The sequence below is a fragment of the Ctenopharyngodon idella genome, chromosome 23 (genome assembly GCF_019924925.1).
Source record: "Ctenopharyngodon idella isolate HZGC_01 chromosome 23, HZGC01, whole genome shotgun sequence".
Classification (NCBI taxonomy): domain Eukaryota; kingdom Metazoa; phylum Chordata; class Actinopteri; order Cypriniformes; family Xenocyprididae; genus Ctenopharyngodon; species Ctenopharyngodon idella.
Genome location: NC_067242.1, coordinates 8,796,805 through 8,817,495, shown reverse-complemented (window position 1 = coordinate 8,817,495; position 20,691 = coordinate 8,796,805). Strand labels below are relative to the sequence as shown.

The window sequence follows — 20,691 nt, the reverse complement described above, 5'->3', positions numbered from 1 at the left end:
TATATACCTATTACCTAAAGTTCCCATAAAATTTAATTTGTGTGATATGTCAGCATTTTTATTTAAAAAAATATCTGACATATCACACAAATGAAATTTTATATGAAAAGGGAACTTTAGGTAAAAGGTAATTTTTGTATATTTCTTTTATATTAATGACCACATCCCCAAATATTTGGTATTACAGAAACAGTGTCCCATGCAAGATATTTAAACTACTTAAACAGTGGTATTCATAATCTCATAGATATTAAAGAAAACACGTCTACAATAGTGGACGCAATGAATCGTTGTAACCTAAATAAATGTCAACTTATTCATAATAAAAACCAATAATTTCTTCCTTTTGAAAATGAAAGTGTTTTATTAGGGCAAGTCTATCCATATCTTCAGAGATTTTAAACAGCAAGTTAAACATACAAAAAAAAAAAAAAAAACATTTAACAATTATTTTTTTTCTTCTTTTTTATTAAATATGTAAAAAGCAGGTCAAGTTATTCACAAATAAAATGCAAACATGCAACACATTTGGGGAATGCATAAGGGGAGATACTGTGAGGGAAATAAAAAAAAAAACATTGTCTATTTATAATTATTAACAGTACATATGTTTACATTCCTTTTTCATTGTACACAATAATAAATGACATAAGCGTTGACCTGTGGAGAATATTGACGAGTATCAGGAGATCACGAGAATGTTTTCTGTTCAGAATATCTTCCGCTAAAACCTGTGCTTTAGAACAACAGTTAAAAAAAAAAATCTTCAATATGCATTGTTTTCTTCAGAATGACGGCTGTTTTTTTACTGTACATATAAAGTAAAACATGTTTAGAGACAGAATACCGATTGCACAGTTCAAATGAAATGCTTCCTATCAAACACTGTGATTGGCGTCCACCTCTGTGAAGACACATTTAGCCAAAAATAATTATATATATAGTGAAAAACAGAGCAACGTTTCCAAATGAATCTCACGGGTTTATATTCTAATGCACAGAACCAGTATGCATTATATTCCAATGCAAAATTTACCATAGTAAGCAACGGTCAGTCTTTGTAACATGAGGCTTTATTTCACAAATGGTATTGGTAGCTCTTTAAACTACTCTTATTGCAATACTTTAAAAATTTCATGATTTGATGTATCACATCTAAAAACATAAACAGCTTAAGAAATCAATTTTCCTTCATCAGTGTGGTGAGATGAAAAACAGCAGGTGGAAACGCCAACAAACTCCAGCTAAAGTAAAAACCAAACGTAGTTGCTGTGCAGCGGTTGTTATCAAGGGCTTTACACGAACAAGATTCACCATTAAAGCTGCGGTCAGATGACATGTTCATAATAGTCATGATGCAATTAAACAGGGCTAATGGGGGGAGAAAAAAAAAAGACAAAAGACACATTTGAATATTTGGCCAATTTGTCTCACTCCTTCGCCACCAGAGTAAATGAGAAATAAACCGTCATGAGTTTGAGAAAGTGAACCCAAAGCAGTTTTCTGGACTGAGTGCATGTGTGTTCAGTATTCGTCCTGTGTGTCGTCAGGGACGTCCTCCTCCTGAGCCGGAGCCTCATGTTCCTCTCCGCCGGCCTCCTGCACATACACACACACACACACACAGTTGTTTGTTGTTAGTTATTTTTGAGGATCTTGGCATATGTCAGTTTGTCCTAGTATAGTAGTTTAACAACATATCTTAAATCAGTCTTACATTTAAAGGGGACCTATAATGCCCCTTTTCACAAGATGTAATATAAGTATCTGGTGTCTCCAGAATGTGAAGTTTCAGCTCAAAATACCCCACAGATCATTTATTATAGCTTGTCAAATTTGCCCCTATTTGAGTGTGAGCAAAAACACAGTGTTTTTAAAAAACTAAATTCTACTGATGTGAAGTACTAACCTGGTCATCTGCTGAGTACAGCACCTCCATGAGTCTCTCCACGAAGGGCCCGTTGTCCTGGCCCTGCTCCTGACACAACAGCTCCACCTCTCTCAGCTTCCCGAAGTAGAAATCCCGCTCCTTCTCCACTCCTTCTAGTGCTAGCTTTAATGTATTGAGCTACAGCAGTGGAGAGACACAAGAGTTAAGAATGAGATAAAAGCCTGTTTCTGCTGTAAACAGACAGTAAAAGCTGGTTACTGCTTTGGTAGACATGCTTCTAAACAACATAATTCTTCATTGAATTTATGCACTTCTACTTCCTGTTTTAGCAGCCTTTTTTTAGAGTTGAATTAGATTTGTATTGAAAAATGCTATTTGAACAGCCTATGATGTTCAAAAATCTCCACAAAGTTTAAAATGCTGTCTGTCTGTCTAGGTAGACAGCCTATGATGTCAGAAAAGAGTTCACTTGGTTCCAAAAAACAGTTAGTCTATGATGTCATGAAAATCTTTAGAAGGATGCCTATGATGTCATAAGAACCTCTAGAATGATGTCTATGATGTCATAAGATCTAGAAAGATGCCTATGATGTCATAAAAAAATCTAAAAAGATGGCCATGATGTCATATAACCTAAAACGATTCCTATGATGTCATAAGAAGATCTAAGAAGATGCCTATGATGTCATAAGATCTAGAAAGATGCCTATGATGTCACAAAAAGATCTAGAAAGATGCCTATGATGTCATAAGAAGATCTAAGAAGATGCCTATGATGTCATAAGATCTAGAAAGATGCCTATGATGTCGTAAGATCTAAAAAAAAAAAAAAAAAAAAAAAAAAAAAAAAAAAAAAAAAGATGCCTATGATGTCATAAGAACATCTGGAAAGATGCCTATGATGTCATAAGAACATCTGGAAAGATGCCTATGATGTGGTAAGAAGATCAAGAAAGATGTCTATGATGTCATTGAACATCTAGAAAGGAGAAGGAAGAAGGAAAACAGCTCACTAGGTGCCCTATATGCTATCTAGGAATCTAGGCTTTGATGCCCAAAAATGTTATGTACAGTAGCTCACTAGATGCCTAAAATGCTGTCTAAGTAAGCTTACTAGGTGTATCAAGTATCAAGGCTAAAATCAATGCGACAATACATTTAGACAAATGTCTTCCAAAATTATCTACTAAAATAACATCTTATCTCATGGTCTCGTTTAGCACTTATAGCCATTATGTTTATGATTGCTCAAGCAGTCTATTTAAAGATTTTAATAGCGTTAATAGCATTAGGGGTGTCCACCTGTTCGCTTAGTTGTGTTACTTGGGCTTCCAGCTCCTTCTCTCCCTTAGCGGGTGTCGATGACATCACAGGAATCTTTTTGGCAGAGGAGGGTCGGGAGGTCGAGGTGGAGGATTTAGGGGTTGAAGTGGTTGATCTAGTAGCTCCTGCACACAAGTTAACAGATGCCATGATGAATGAGGCTCAAAATTTAGTAGATGTCAATTTGCCAGTTGATTATTATGATTATTAATAAATTACGTGCAGCCCTAAACAGACCTGCGGTGGGAGAGCTGGCGGCATGGTGGGATTTCTTTGGCAGGTTGAAGATCTGCTCCCCGGGATCTGGAGGGGGAATGGCATCCTGGCCCTGTCTGGCCTGGACCGGGTCGTATTCCTTCCCATCGTAGTTGGCGTCGAAGAACTTCTTGAACCACTGAATGAAGTCCAGGTTGTCTTGAAATCGTCCCTTGACGAGCTTCTCTACAGGGATAATCTAAGAGGAAAGGAAACAGGATGTAAGTGAAAATGTGAAAAAATTACACCACACAAATAGCTTAACAAACACAGATCATTTATACATAAATTAGGGTTTCAGGGTTAAATGGGGGTTCTTGAGGGGAATGGAAGGGGTTGGTGCTAATCATTAATGAAACCATAAAAAAAATACAAATTTAAATAAATAAATTATTTTAACATAAGAACAATAATATAAAACATTTTAGAAAACATTTGTTTACCTGCAGGTCATGTGACAATTTACCGACATCAGAGAGCTGTGAGCACTTCAATGAGTTGCTAAATTATTGAAATTTTAACTGAATATTTGTGTGGCTGAAAAATGGATGAAATCTCTTCTGGTTATAGCCTTTTAAGCATTGTAAAACAGCATCGTTATGCTGTTTTTAAAGCACTTTTTAGCTGAAAAAAAACATAAAAAAAATACAAACTTTTATAAAAAAAAGGGTTTTTACTACTGGCCCTTTCCGATTTTCATACATCATTTTATGTTTATAGTTTTATTACACATATAATTTTACATTTCTAATATTAAAATGTATAATGTTCATATATATTATTTTAATTTTATATTCTTTTATTAAAACTAACATTACATTTTTTGTATCATTTTAAAATTATTTATTATTACACAATTTTCACAAAAATTAAACTTTTTCATCAAATGTTAAGTTTTTTATAAAGAAAGTATAAATAGCATAAATGCATAATGGGGTAAAAACTATTATTTAATTAGTAACTCATAAATAGTTACAAACATAATCAATCTGGGGTTTTTGGGGTCATTCATGCACTTTCTTATCAGACAAAACCACAACTGTCTTTCATGCTAAAAATGTACTTCTCTATGGTGATTTTGAACAGATTTTATTTCTGTAACTTTACTGCTGTGGTCTGTTCAGTGGTTATAGTGAAAGCGTGAGCAAAACACCCTCATGCTTGTCTTACCTTATCAACATTCATCCTCTTGAAGGAGGCCTGCAGGAGTTTGAAGTTGTGGATGTATTCATGCTCCAACTTGGCCTGGAATTTCACCTTCTTAAGACTGATACATCCGGGAAACAGCATGTCCATGAACTGACAGTACGCTGCTCCTGTAATGTGATGCGCAAATGATTCGCTGAGTGAACAAGGTTTTCCTAAGACAATCTGTAGGACTCATTCTGCATCGCATTTTCTTCTCCAAAACTTTCAACCAGATTTAGATTCAGTTTCACGATCATCTAATAGTCTAACTTCCTCTAAAGTAAACTTAATCTGCTCAATCAGAAGAACTAAAACAAGGGCACTTAAAAGGAAGGATCCATTTGACTCCAAAGATGTAATTTAAAATGCCAGTGCAACGTCACATAAATCAATGTCTTCTGCCTCTCTAGGTAGACCTGGACCCGTTCCACGGGATATTCAGTGTCTCTGAGATCTTTAAATACCTCTGGCCTGACCTGTGCTTATGCTCAACTAAATTAAGGTCCATGTGATGTCATGCTAAAGCACAGAAGTGTTATTTACTGTTTGATATTACTAGTCAAGCTTCCAACAAATTTCGACTGATGAATTTTAATGACTCAATTGCATGATTAATGGATAAAGATTAGAATAATTGTATAGAAATTGGTGGAGCTAATACCAATCCTTGGCAATGGCATTTACAAATTCAAAACATATAAACATTAAAAAAAAACTTGGAATGCAGCCCTTTAAAGATGACGACTTTATGTTTTATAGTGTACAAACAGGTATGCTTAGCTTTTTTTATTTAATCATATTTTTAAAGATTTACAAGATGACTTTTCTAGGTCTGTAAATCACAATTTTCAATTACCTGGTAAAGATATATTCCCTAAACTATAAATTACTTATACATAAGCCTATATTTACAAATATAAATAATGCTATGTGTGCATTGTCATTTGTATTATATTATAAAGTCTTTTTATTATAAAAGGTGCTTTTTTTAAGAATAACAGCTAGTGGTTGAAATGGGTACTGCAGTCCAAATTCAAAATATTGTTTGCCCCGCCCCCTCCTCCTCAGACTTGACACTCACAGGGGTTGCCAGTTTGAAGACATGCAACAGGAGCGAGCTCAATTGACATTGGAAGGCGAGGAGACTTACACACTGTAAGATAATTAGTTGATTTATTGATTTATGATGAGTTGATGTCGCGTTTTAATATGCTACCGTTCATATAGATTTTTAGATGGATGCTGGGGCTTTTTAGGTCGGGTTGAATCTGCGATCTCTGACCCAGTTTGTTCGCTGGCTTCCATGGCTGCAATTTCGCTGCATGCGTTTTCCGCCAACTGGCAACGGCGAAATACTATTGTGTAAATTGGCAACGTGTGGTCTTGCACAGAACAAAACAAAAACAGAAATTCCGACACAGAACGCAAATTTCTAAGTAAAATAACTGGCTGTAGCAATGGATTTCAGAGAAACAAGTATGTGAACTCAACATGTTTAATAAATATCTGCAAACATATTATGGTATTTTTATGCTTTATTACAGTCAAAAACTTACATAGAGCACCTTTAAAGTTTATTAGCCTATATTTACCATTCATCAACATAATACCTTTTTTATCGTTCATCAAACTCCTTCTGAAATCCCATTTCTCTTGCAAAATCCCATCAAACTAAAATCACACAAAGGACTGAACTGATCATCTGATGGTTGTGACTGACCTGAAGAGAATTTCACCTGATTGAATTTCAAACAACTAATTAAACAAATGCAAACGACAGTTAATCATAGCGGTGATCAAAAGTAATGTAGTCATTTCAAAAGCAAAAGTACTTGATGAAAGATGAGAACTAAATGAGTAATTGACAAATAACATTTTTTGATTAAAATGTATCTATAAGGAAAATTTTATATTTTAGATGACCTTTATTAGAGGGTCATATAAATACACATGTATAATAATTATACAAGAATTAAATTAAAATTGTTTAAAATAACACAATACATTTAATGCTATAAACCAGTGTTATTTTAGTATCACTGAGATACTACTATAGTTATTAATATTTTGAATCGTTTTTATATTTTCCATTTTAATTTTAGATAGATGTATTAAATTAGACTATTAATAGTTTTCATTAATTTTATTTAAGTTTTAGTTATTTTAAGGGTACCTTTGTATGACAATGATGTACTGAAAACAGAAAAGTTTTTCACATAGACGACAATATTGTCAAAACGATCCCCGTTCACACGGATCCACGAAAACGATTAAAATTGCTGTATTATGCTATCAAGCCAGTAGGTGGCGATGTCACTTTGTAAAGAAACACTACACACCTACAGACTGAACAACACGCACGCGTATGACGTCATAGTTTTCACAAATTCACGTTTTTGTAGTTTACACGGAGACAAAAATGGTATCATTTTCAAAAACTTGCAATTTGAAACCCGTTTTCAAAAGTTTCTGTTTTCAAGCCCCCAAAACACAGTTGTCGTATAAATGAACGAAAAAATGCATAAAAAGTTTTCAGTTTTTAGATTTTATTTTATTTCAAGTAATGAAATTTTATGGTTTTAGATTCAGTTAACTATAAAACCCCCAGTACAAACACTATTATTAGACGATGTAAAACTTTACGTGTTTTTTTTTTTTTGGCTGTTATAAAAAAGTTCTCATGGCTGTTTTACCTAAAGCAGCTGAGAATTTACAACAGCTTTACTTGAGCAGACAGACAAACGCATTACACAAACATTTAAAGGTAGCAGCAGCCCTACGGCCAATCAGACAGGCACTAACAAAATGCCTTAGTGTAAATCCTCTGGGATTATTGGTCTTTGTGTCTAATGAGTGTCAGTGGTAGTTTAAGTTGGGAGTTTCACATACCTGATGACAGCTGCTCCACTTTAGTGTAGTTTAGACTGAGCAGATCGTTCACCCAGGCCGTGATGTCATGCCTGCTCATAGTCTCCTGGGTTATTGAGGTAGAATACACGTTGACCGCCATCCCCCAGCTGTGGACGAGACACAGACTCAGAATCATGTGCAGATGGTGAAGGGCAGCTCAAAGTCTCAATGTCACTATCAGGTCTGCTATTGACTGAATCAGACTGAGCCATGCATATTACTTATATAACGCTATAACAGGAGTATGTGCTAAGTCTAATTTAATTCTCTTAAAGGAAATGAAAATGAAAAATTCATTAATTACTCGCCCTCATGTCGTTCCACACCCGTAAGACAGTTCACGTGACTACAATGGGTCAACCGTAATATTATAAAGCGACGAGAATACTTTACGTGCGCCAAAAAAACAAAATAATGACTTTATTCAACGATATCTAGTGATGGGCGATTTCAAAACACTGCTTCATGAAGCTTTACAAATCTTTTGTTTCGAATCAGTGGTCGGAGCGCGTATCAAACTGCCAAAGTCTCGTGATTTCAATAAACGAAGCTTCGTTACGTCATAAGTGTTTCAAAATTTCATTGGTCCACCACTGGGGGGGGTGTGATTTTGGCAGTTTGATAAACGAGTATTCTCATCGCTTCATAACATTAAGGTTGAACCACTGTAGTCACATGAACTGTTTTAAATGTCTTTTTAGTAGCTTTCTGGGCATCTGAAAGTGTTAATTGTCCTGTTGTCAATGCAGGCCTCACTGAGCCATCGGATTTCATCAAAAATATCTTAATTTGTGTTCCGAAGATGAACGAAGGTCTTACAGGTGTAGAACGACATGAGGGGGAGTAATTTATGTCAGAATTTTCATTTTTGGGAGAACTATCCCTTTAAGACCAGTTTACACCAAGAACGTTAACTATATTAGCATCCACAATAATGCTGCAGTTTTGTCGTCTGCCGCTTTAAAAGCAGGATGGATTCTGATTGGCTGTCAATGTTTTTATCACTCATCAGTTGGAAAAAAATGTTCTGAAAGTGATTCCAACAATATTGTTTCTCTGTGCCGTTCTCGTTATAGTAATATTATTTTACATTTAGAGTGAATTTTAGAACTATATCTTTATCGTTATCATTATAGTTATCGTCCTTTGTGTGAACAGGCCCTTAGCCTGCACACTATATAATGCTTTGTGACTAAACATATGAAAGTGTGCAATTGCAATGCATTTCTAATATTTCTAATACTTAGAAACTAAACTGACACAACAAAAGGCCCATGATTTACATGTTACTGAATTTATTCTCTTTACTGAACTTTTCCTGCTATCTAGCATCGCAAGTGTTGCCTGTATAAACACTGTAATTTGATCCTAATGTCAACTAGGTAATCACCAAGTAAAATATCAAGATATACATTGTAATGTTAAATAGAAGCTTTTGAGGTTTGTTTGTTCTCATACACAATTGTGAGCCCACCGATTCTATCTATCCCACTTTTTTCCAACTCAAAACTAAACATAAAAAAAAATCTAAGGAAAAAAGTTCAAGCATATAAATTAAGTGCTTTTTAATGTATGAAGAAATATAGTCATTTTCCATCTCAAAACAGCTTTTGGTGTCAGACAGCCTATACATTTGCTTCACACTAAAAGGATTTTTGTGTCCCCTACTGAAACTAGTGTCCTTGAAAAGCTGCTGATGTGATAATAGATTTTGAAACATTTCAGTTTGGCACAAAGCACAATTTGATTGATTGGGTGAATAAACTGTACTGAACAAACTAGGGATGAACCAATATTAAAATTCTTGCCATGATTTAACTTGATAATTATTTTCATGTTATGGCTGATAGATAGTAAATAAAAGCAAAATAAACACTTAAGTCAATAGTCTTGTCAACGTAAAAATCAATGTTTCAATGTTTAAATTGCTAGGCAACATTATAATACACAGTATGAAACATGGATTAGTATTCATTTTTAGAAAGTTGTAGAGTGGGAAATCTGTTTTAAAATTGATGATAGCAAAAACTAATCTAAAAAATTGGCATAAACAAGCATTTCTGATACTGATAAAATTGTTTTTTAAAAGGTTTTTAAAATCAATAAGATTATAGTGGACATAGTCCTGAAATTTAATGCATCCCTAGTACAAAACTGATTGTTTAATAATAATAATAATAATAATAATAAAAGCTATAACAAATCAATACTTTGGCACAAGTAAAACAGCAATGCTGTCCACATCCAGTTATTAATAGGTCATGATTAAGCATATGAACATATCAAAGACCATCTCAACTGGCATGTAATAAAGTAACCTAATTCAATCTACTGATTGAAGCCAATTTCAATCACTGCCAATAGAAAGATCCACCACATAAATCCCATTCCCCTTGAAATCCTAGTGCATCATTATATGAATAATGAACCAAATCCCTCAAGAAAACCCACATCTCTTATTTAAAATTTCTTTTAAAGCCCACCAGGATGACAAATATACCCATCTATTCATTTCTCCTGGCTTTAATAAGCTTAAAATCACATTGCATTTCCAGACTTTAGTGCTTTTGTGCTTAAAGAGCAGATTCATCTAAATTTAGCAGTAAAGATAAACAGTTTAGTGAGATGTTGGAATGAAGGGGGAGGGAAAAATCAGTGTCAACAAAAGCAATCCACCCAAAATATGTTTATAGTCCCGTAAAACACACGCAATCAAATTTTTTTACTCATGCACGCAATATTAACTAGTATTAGGCAAGATACGCACGACATAGACAACCTGAACACATTTTGGGGCTAGGATGAAATGAATTACATTACGCAATGGCTGACTGCTTAGTGAACATACAGGCCATGCACTGTCAAAACCTGGGAAAGCACCCTGTCAGCGTCCATCCCAACACACATCCATTCTAGATCATATGCATAACGTTTGGGGAAAACCCTCAAAGCGCGAACGCATTCACTAAAAAGCTTTTAACATGGTTTCTTAATGACTGCACCATCAGGAAAACGCCATAGCTGGCTCAGGAAAAGCCACACCAATACATATCACGCAGCCATAATGGGAGTTTGGGGTTCCCATAGCGAGTGCATTGGGAATATATGCATTTAAAAGACTGATATTGATATTTTTGACTAAATTCCTTGATTGTAGCTCGGTTTAAGCGGTGGTTTCTTTGTAAAGCGGCCGGCGGATGGTAATGGCAGTGGTGTACCTGTAGGCGCGCTCTCCACGCACTGTGTTCTTTCTGTAGGGAATGATGTTGGTGCCGTTGTTGTCCGGAATGATGTCGTTGTTGTTCTCTCCATTGGGGGACAGAGCTTGGGTCGGACCGGGCATTTGGCTCTGTGAAATACTCGAACGGTCTAGGAAAGGGACGTCGGGGATGTTCCCTGCCGTCTGCCTGCTTGTTCTCAGTTTAAATCCTGTGTGTATTTGTATGGATGTGTCTCTCCGGCTCAACAGCGACCTCACAGGTGATTCACGGAACTACAGTCATGTGACTTTGGGAGGGGTGCTTCAGATTTGAGCCAGGGAGTAACTTTGCCTCTAACTAAATACATAATTATAAATTATATATGATGTATTATATCTATGAATATACCTTAGAGGTCACAAGAACTCCTATGTGTTTCCTTCTAAAGACAGACCTGCATCTCGGCCCAAAATTTGTCCGGAGTTTTTATTTTGATGTGCGTTTTTCCCATATTAGTTCATATTTCATGAATGGGTAAAAAGTGTGTGTTAACGGTTCATACACATGTTATGGGATGGCGCAGATATTCCAATATTTGACTGTTTATCTTTCCTGCTAAATTTAGCAATCTGCTTTTTACACACAAATAAAGTCTGGGAATAATAATATGATAACATTAGTGAGAAATGTTTCTTGAGAAGCAAATCAGTATATTAGAATGATTTCTGAAGGATCATGTGACTGAAGACTGGAGTAATGATGCTGAAAATTCAGCTTTCATCACAGGAATAAATTACATTTTAAAATATATTCAAATAGAAAACAGGCACTTTAAATTGTAATAATATTTCACAATATTATAGTTTTTAATGTATTGTTGATCAAATATATGCAGACTTGGTGAGCATAAGAGACTTCTTTCAAAGCATTGCAAAATCTGACTGACCCCAAACTATATACTATATAACTATGTGTGACATATATATACACACACGTTACACAATGTTTAGATAAGGCTCTTGTTGATGTATATAGTATGGCATCTTTACAATGTAGTCTCTGCAGTCAATCAAATCTATGGTTTTTAGAGTCAAAACGGATAGATAAATCTATCCAGGCCATGAGCAAAGGTCTAGTCAATCTGATGAATGAAGTTCTCATAGTTGTAAAATAAAGTGACATCACAAGTGGAAAAACATTAGTGAGATTATTTATAGTTCTTATGCTTCGCTGCTTCATATTAACAGTAAAACAAAGCTGTGGCCACATATCTCAACCACCATAAATCTGATCACAAATAAATTGCCAACAGAGAATTTTAAGCTGTACAGCTATTTAAAGAGGACCTGTAATGGCCCTTTCTCAAGATGTAATATAAGTCTCTGGTGTCCCCAGAATGTGTCTTTGAATTTTCAGCTCAAAATACCCCACAGATCATTTATTATAGCTTGTCAAATTTGCCCCTATTTGGGTGTGAGAGAAAAAAAACACACGCTGTTTTTGTGTGTGTCCCTTTAAATGCAAATGAGCTGCTGCTCCCGGCCCCCTTTCCAAAAGAGGGTGGGACTTTAACAGGTTGCTCAACAACAACAAAGCTGGAGAATCTCAAGCAGCCAAAATGGGGATTGTCAGTAACGGTGTTCAGCCTTACATTGTTCAAACCGGAGTCGGGCACTGATGGAGAGACTCAGGAAGAAGTTACAACTTTTAGAATGAAACTGGACGTTTCTGAATGGTTAGTGGATAAATTTATGTAGTTTCTGTGGAGTTGATTCAACTCATCGACTAGCATGCGCCGTCATGTTAATCTTTTGTGCAAATCCAGCGTTGAATTGACCCTCGTTTGTGAAGCAGTGGTAAGAACACTCTACTACTACAACTCTTTACTTGTTCTCGGGGGGGGGGGGGGGGGGGGGGGGGGGTCACTGATGTCACTAACTCGGGAAGAAGCTCGTTGTAGTCCCTACCAGCCATTTGTTGTAGTCTTTAAACAGCAAATTTTCTAAAAGAAAATATCTCCCTTTGCAGCGTCGTAACTTTGCAGATGCTGTTTATGCTTAAACAGCAACATTACACACTAACTAAAGTAAAAAAAAAAAAAAAAAATGAAATCGTAATCAACCACCCCTTTAAGAACATTACAAAAGATTAGTTTTATATTACTGCATTAGTGTTTGACTTTTCAATGGCTGATAGTACTGAGTTTAGAGTGACCGACGGCTGATATAATACTAATACAGATCTGATATAAGCTAATAATACAATAATAATTAAATAAATTTTGTGTAAAATAAGAGTTTAACTTATACAAGTGTGGAAACATGTCATTTTTAAACTTGATAACATGATAATCAAGTGGGTATAATAATTGGCTGATGCCAGTAATCTCAAAATGGCCAAATATTGTCTAATTAATCAGCCTGGACAAAATACTAGTCAATACTGTATAGCATAATACTAAAGACTATTGGTCAGCAAATAAATAAATTAAAAATAAATTAAATGCATATACAGATGGGTCCAAAAGTCTGAGACCACACTGAAAACTTTTGGGGGTTTTTGTTATCTTTTTCTTCTTTTTCCTCTTAATTTAAAACTGAAAATAAGCAGGACGTTTAGGATGCAAGGCAAAATAAAATGTTCTAATGTAAAATGAACAAGAAATATTCTCTATTTCACATTCTCTACTACTGTAGGCCAATAACCAAATTAAAGGGAAAAAAAAAAAGAAGTAAATTAATGACATCGATCATCTGACTCTAAGTACACAGATTTTTTCTTCAAATGAAGATTAAGTTGCACTTTAGAAGAATGAGAATATAGCAGCTCCAGTGCTGCTGTCATTTATGCCCAAAATAAATACTAAAACATTCATATGCATTTATAAATGAATTTCACATACTGATGCTAATATAATTTGCCATAGGGAAAATGTCTTGAATAGAAAAGAATGCAAACTAATGATCTTAGACTTTTAAACCAGACTGTGGGTCAGGTATACGTTTCTGTTAAACATGCAGTCATTAAGCTGCTTGTGTTGCAGATTAATGCATTTCAATTGCACCAGGCTGTTCAATTGTCTTTTGTTGGCTCTCTTACCCCCTCAAGGCAGAAAATGGCTTTGCAGCCAATTTAATCTTATTTTTTCGTGCAAATTTGTTCAACATGTGGACTAAATGTCTAACATCGATGTAAAAGTTGCACCTTGCAACCTAACCCGCCAAATATATTTCTCTAAGAACAGGAAGTGTGCTTAGCAAATTAACAACTTCATGTTAATTACAAAAGAAAAAAAAATAAACCAAAATAAAACAGTACAAATTTGTGTCAGAAGTAATATTGTGCATTTATTAACCACGACAATAAAACACATAAAGTGACAGTTTAGGGTTAAAGGTAGGACCATCATCAATGCACTTCAACAGCTGGTGCTACGCTAACAAGCTACTCTGCCTGCATGATCTTTGAACTTAATAACAAAATTAAACATGAACATGACGGTTTCCCTTAGGTTCAGTCCTGCTCTTGCAAAACCAAACCTCTCTAAAACGAAATCAGAGTAATAGTTTAAAGACAGCGCCTGATATAAGCTCGACTCACCCGTGAACTCAACAGTAAATCCGACCAAACCAGCTGCGCTTCTCGATTCGCACCCCACCCTCCAGCGCCTCAGTGAACCATCAGCACAAAACGCCTATCCACCCGCCGCCGCTGATTGGCGAATGCCCCTTCAACTTTCCGCTGATTGGTTGATAGAAAGAAAGGCCGTTGTTTTTCTAATTAGCTCCTCCCTTCGTTCGGATGATTGGTTGAGGGAAGCAACGGATGTTGTCTTTCTTGCCCAGTAGGAATGCAGTGCGCTGCTCGTTGAATAGACTCTTTGAGTGGTCTGTGGTTTCCTGATGTTTTATGTATTAAGGGAAATGAGTGATGCGTTAATTTATCACGACGGGAAACATGTTTGGATAGTAGATAAAAGGCTAAATTTAGAGGATGAGCCTGCTTTTGTTTAATTGTAAGGTTTCTGAATAATGGGGAGCAGACAGTCTAATAAACTTATATTTAAAACACATGGCATTATAGTGACTGTAAAGTGAATCTCAACCTTTTTTGAGTAATGGACCCCCATCATATTGGGAACCTTCCTGAAGGACCCCAGAATAAAATTGGCTCATTGGTATCATTAATGTTTTTGTGACGACCAAATGCAATCAAGTATAATTTACTATTATGTTAGTTGACTTGTCCTATTTAAGTCATATCATCAGTTATATTATACATATATTATCTTCTTCTTTTATGGGAACATGTCAAATGTCAAAATATACAAATTTATATTTAGATATTTTATAAGGACCCCCTGGCATTATGTCAAGGACCACTTGGGGTCCATGGACCCCTGGTTGAGAAACACTGGTATAGTAGTTATAGCCTAGTAAGCCAAATTTGCATATGGTGAGTTAAATAAGCCAATTAGGAAGTTAGTCTCACTTTAATAGTTGACCATTACTACATTTTTTATTTACATACATTTAGGCGTCACACTCCTTCATTGATAATCCAAAAGAGTTCATAATTATTTAATTCGTTTTGGGAAAAATATTATGTTTTAACTGTAACGTCATTAATTAATTTTAATTAATTGATGTTTAGTTCATTTTATTTTTTTCCTTAATGTGATATTTGTCTTATTGGAAAAAAGATCTAATTGTTCAACAAGCACATTATGTTATATTGCACCAACATATGACAATTCACAAAGTTAGAACAGAATTTTGTGGAAAATTATTTGAAATTAAGAATCAGTTTTAATGAACTCTAAAGACATGGAAAATATAGACAGATATCTCACATTTTTTAAAATTACATAACTTGTGGACACTTGATGATATTTGAACATTATAGTTTTTATTTTTCTTTAGTAGCTACCATGCAGGGCTGGTTCTAGACATTTGGAGGCCCCATGTGTTCTACGGCAGAACGGCGACTATGCGTCAGCATCACACGCATGCGTCGTGGTGCATTAACAGCGTCGACCAATACTGAGCCGGCGTTCAGACGTAAACACGGAAGCTCTGCACTGCGTTCACTGTGTCAACTGCGTAAAAGACTGACAGGGAAGGGGAAAAATTGTTGAATAAAGTCATTATTTTTGTTTTCGCACACAAAAGGGAATTCTCGTCGCTTCATAATATTAAGGTTGAACAACTGTAGTCACGTTGACTATTTTAACGATGTCTTTACTACTTGTCTGTACCTTGAATGTGGTAATTTCGTTGCTTTCTATGGGAGATTAAAAAAAAAAAAAAAACTTCTCGGATTTCATCAAAAATATCTTAATTTGTGTTCCGAAGATGAACGAAGGTCTTACGGGTTTGGACAGACATGAGGGTGAGTAATTAATGACAGAAATGTCATTTTTGGGTGAACTAACCCTTTCAGGACTCGTGTGGCACGCTTGGTCAATAATCAGCCTAATTTCCACATGCATCATGAAAAGCGGGTTGTTAAATTTTTGTGCCATCTAGTGGTTTAAAAGAGGATAAAGTCAAATGCGCCTTTTAGCCTAGTGCGCCTTTAGCCCCGTTGTACCATTCAAATAATAATAATAATAATAATAATAATAATAATAAAATAAAACACTAATACAAAGACAGACTAGTGTTACAAGAACAATGTCCTCTCAGGGAATGCTTCCATTCAAACATCTGCATCTGGAAAAACCTTTCGCAACTTTCAGTTTATAATCCTAAGGGAAAACTCAGCCCACAGATTTCTATGTGGTATGGCCGAATTGTTTTTTGTTTGGGACCCCAAAGGATTTTTTTAAACTCTTGTGCAAGGCTTTTTAAACATGTACAGAGTGATTATATATGTGTTAATTTTCACTGTAATGCAGTGAATGTATTGATTTAGGTTTAGTATTGGATGGTTAGATGGATAAAGTACACAGCAAAAAACGTTGGTTTTTTTTAACCCAACCGTTAACGGGTTACAAATAGGCTATTGGGTTACTGTGTTGGGTTATTTATTTCCCAAAAATGTTGGGTAATTTTTAAATCGTTTGGTTATTTTTAGTAGTAACCAAGCTGTTGGGTTAAATACGATTCCCGCCGAATCCCGCAACGACTATTCAAATTTTAACGGTCCAGTGACAGTCAACTGAAAGAAGCTGCTGCAGCCTGATTATGAAAGGTAGGCGTAAGTCATATCGGGTTTTTTTTATGTATATAACTCTCATAACATTAAGTATTGTGTACTGAAACGTTGACTATATCCTAAAACTCAATTATATATATATATATATATATATATGAAGTTGTAATAATTCCCTTTAGTCAGTAATGTTCTCTGGAAAGTGAGATCGATTGGAAATTAAACCTAGCTATCCCAGTTAGCTCGTTAGCAGTAATAAAGTAATTAAAACATTATGTTAGCGAAACTGTTTAGAGATGTATTACCTTATGGTATGTCTGGTGAAATACACCTATAAACTAAGTAGGCCTAGGTCTCTGCAATCACTATCTAACATTACGCTTGTTTTACGGACCGTCTTCGTGATAATATTAGGCCTATACTAAATATTAGGAATCTGAATCTTTAGTCATTTTTTCTGATTCAATTTGATTTCAATTTAGGGAGTCACAATCCAATTCCAAAATGATTCTCAGTATATCTCAGTTTTCCAGCAACAGCACAGTAAAATATATCTGACAATTATTAAAATTCAGAACATTGTTTTGTGCATCAAGCCAAAATTATATTATATATATTTCCCTGACCCCTAAAACATATTTGCAGTGCACTCACTTTAAATGTTCTGTTGTTCTGATTGTATTTTTCACACCATCCTTTGTTTACATTATGAAAGCTTCCACCACAGGATAAAAAAATTAAAATGGTAATTGGTATCTTTTTTTTAATCTCACAATTCAGTTGTTTTTTTGTTTTTTGTTTAAAAAAATTGTTTTTTTTTTCCACTATAGAATAAAAATAAAAGGTAATTGTGAGACTTTTTATCTTACAATACTGACTTTTATCTCAATGTAAACTTGAGAAAAAAAAGTCAAAATTATGTGTTTATATCTTGCAGTTCTGTTTTTTTCCTCAGAATTGTGGGATTAAAAGTCACAATTAACTTTTTAATTTTTTTCATCCTGTTGGAGAAACTTTCATATCACTTTGATCAAAATGAGCTTAATGCTCTACAAAATGTATAAACAAAAAAGCTATGTGTGAATGATGTGTAGCTGATGTTTTTCCTCCATTTTAAGAGCTTTGTCCAGTCAACACAGATTCTGTAAAAGAAAGAAACCATAAAAGACACACACAACATATAATTAAAGATATATATACTGTATATACCACAGTATAACTTGACATGTTTCCTTGATACCTCTGTTTTTATTTAGCAGCTCTAAGTGGAAGACGAGGGGGCCATATGGACACTGATCTTCTCCTTCTTTCTGGCCATTGAATACTTTGTCTTGAGCAGGGAGTTGAACTTGAAGAAGTTGTTGATGATTATGGGCACAGGTAGGATGATGAGCAGAACCCCGACCATTGCACAGAGAACGGCTACACACCTGCCTGGAACTGTTACGGGACACGTGTCTCCATAACCCACTGTGGTCAGTGTGACCACTGCCCACCAACAACTGGAGGGAATGTCAGTAAACGAAGAGTGAATATTATATAATTCTGTGTAATAAGCCATGGCACCGAAGATGAGAGTGCAGCTGAAGAGTATAAGAGGAACCGCGCAGAGAGCCGTCGCACTGGCGCGGAGCGTGTGTTTGAGAACTCTCACACCGAACACATGCTGCATCAGACTGAAGACGTGAAGGACGCGTATGCATCGCATTACATGCAGAAAGCCCAATGCTTTGATGCAGTATGTCCCTGAACACCACCGGAAGAGCCAGGGGAAGAGGGCCAGCAGGTCGACGATGTTCATAACGTTCATGAAGAAGCGCGGTTTGCTCGGGCAGCTGACTGCACGCATCACAAACTCAAACACAAACCATATCAAACAGACTAACTCCACCGCATCCAGAACTCTAGGCAGTACAGAAAGGTTCTCGATGAAATTCTTGCTTGAGTTGTCTGCCGATGCCACATACATTTGGTGAGGATTTATAGCCAGATGTGTCTGCAGAGAGAATGCAGTGATGGAGAGCAGGATGAAGAGCAGAGATATGACCGCAATGACCTGGAGAAACAGAAACATTAAGAATGAGAAAGGAGCCACCCATATGAAGAACAGCAATAGCAAGCAATGATTTAGGGTTTTGCAAAAACTGCATAAACATAAAGACACTTATGATACCTTGGCTCTAACGGATGAAAGTGGATTGTCAAAGAGAGCCCATATCTTCGGCTGCCAAGCTCTAGTGTGGCTGGATTGGTCATTCTCCATCACTGAAGGGTCAATCTGAGCCAAAGCCTCTACAGCATCTTTGTTCTGTCGAAATGCCGCCCAACAGCAGGGCTCCACATCTGTGCTGCTGATACCCCAGAAATCAAACTCCTCTTCCAGCAACACGCCGCACAAGTTGGTGGGGCAGTGCAGCTTCCCGCTTCTATAATACTGCAGCACGTGAGTGAAGACTTCAGGGTGGCGATCAAAAAACAGCTCTGAAGGAGGCTCCTCAGTGTCCACCAGCTGGGTAAGGCGGGAGCCCGGAAGGGTCATTAGGGTGCTCTTGTGGGTCTCATGTTTTACCCCACTGACATTTATCACTATTTTTTCACTACTGCCCTCAGAGGCTTTCAGTGAGAAAACACCCACAGAACTCATCATAGTGTAAGAGCTCAGTGCTGCTATTCTGGCAGCTGTTTTTCTATGATACAAATGAAAAGTTTATCATTACGATATCATCAATATTCAGTGGAAATACAACTTTATCATTTGTTCATTTAGCATCCCAAATACAAATATCAATATTTAGTTGCATTGAATAATTGACAATATTCAAATGTTCATTTCAAAGAAACTTCTTTAAAATTCTGATTCAACAATTTGTTAGCATAACTCAAAAATAAAACAGAAATCGCCACATCTTTCCATATACAAGCAGAAGTTATTAATCCAAAAGAGAAAAAAATACAGGAGACAAAAGGGAAAAAAATGTCTAAAAATAATACAAGTGTTACATATTACGTTTTATTTAAAAAATAAATTGCAATGCAATCATCTATCATTTGCATGATAATGACTTAAAGAAGTTGAAAACAAATCAACCACTGTATAAAGACTGACCTTACCTTGTCCCGGGACAGAGTTTGATATCTTTTCACACGGAGATATTCCTAAGAACAGAATTTCACTATTATAATCTTTGGCTGTGTTTGTGAGCTTGAAACTTGGAGTTGTGAAACACTGACACAATCTTTGCAATTTTCTACTTCTTTGCAGTCCAGCCTCCAAAGGTCCCAGAAGACAAGCCACTATTCACAGAAGAATGTATAGCCAGAAAAAAAGTCCATCTGATGAAAGCCAGCTGTTCTCGAACTTCCTGTCAGCCCACTAATCAACATTTTAGCCTGAAGCATAGAAGGTAATACAGTTTGGGGGGCTAATAAACATTGGGGACCTAGTATTATGAAATGAGGACATTCACACTGACAGAAAAACTGCACTGCTGAAATTATATTGATATAAACGCTATCCCCTGCAGAATGTTGAATAAGACATCCGCTATTGACTAAATGTAATGTACATATAATGTGAAATATCTTTCAAAATATGATGGCATTTTATTTTTACTAGCAACACATCCCATTTGTGATCCAATAATGCTATGTGCAGTTGTGCATCCCACCAATAATGTTAGAGCCTACTAGTCTCAACAGAACAGTTTTCTTCAGATGTTTTCTTCCTCTGCGACACATGCATGCACGCACATACACACACGCTGGGTT

At 35.8% G+C, this 20,691-nt stretch overlaps 2 protein-coding genes across 3 annotated transcripts; both read right to left on the bottom strand.

Moving 5' to 3' along the window:
• Window positions 1–336: 336 nt before the first annotated feature.
• Window positions 337–14,523, bottom strand: mapre2 (microtubule-associated protein, RP/EB family, member 2). Of its 2 annotated transcripts, none has more exons than XM_051881686.1 (7): window positions 14,368–14,523; window positions 7,547–7,674; window positions 4,640–4,785; window positions 3,452–3,668; window positions 3,194–3,339; window positions 1,910–2,068; window positions 337–1,599 (listed from the first exon to the last, which is right to left on the bottom strand). In XM_051881686.1, exons 2-7 carry the CDS (start codon window positions 7,665–7,667, stop codon window positions 1,525–1,527), a joined length of 864 nt encoding a protein of 287 aa, XP_051737646.1. In that variant the 5' UTR covers window positions 7,668–7,674; window positions 14,368–14,523; the 3' UTR covers window positions 337–1,524. The 2 variants fall into 2 exon arrangements, with proteins under 2 accessions (XP_051737646.1, XP_051737645.1); XM_051881685.1 differs by lacking the exon at window positions 14,368–14,523 and adding an exon at window positions 10,786–11,048.
• A 1,130-nt stretch (window positions 14,524–15,653) lies between these two features.
• On the bottom strand, window positions 15,654–20,189 carry LOC127505826 (potassium voltage-gated channel subfamily C member 1-like). Its single transcript, XM_051881682.1, has 4 exons — window positions 20,035–20,189; window positions 19,097–19,610; window positions 18,164–18,979; window positions 15,654–18,065 (listed from the first exon to the last, which is right to left on the bottom strand). The coding sequence occupies exons 2-3, from the start codon at window positions 19,568–19,570 to the stop codon at window positions 18,185–18,187; spliced, it is 1,269 nt and encodes a 422-aa protein (XP_051737642.1). The 5' UTR covers window positions 19,571–19,610; window positions 20,035–20,189; the 3' UTR covers window positions 15,654–18,065; window positions 18,164–18,184.
• Window positions 20,190–20,691: the final 502 nt, after the last annotated feature.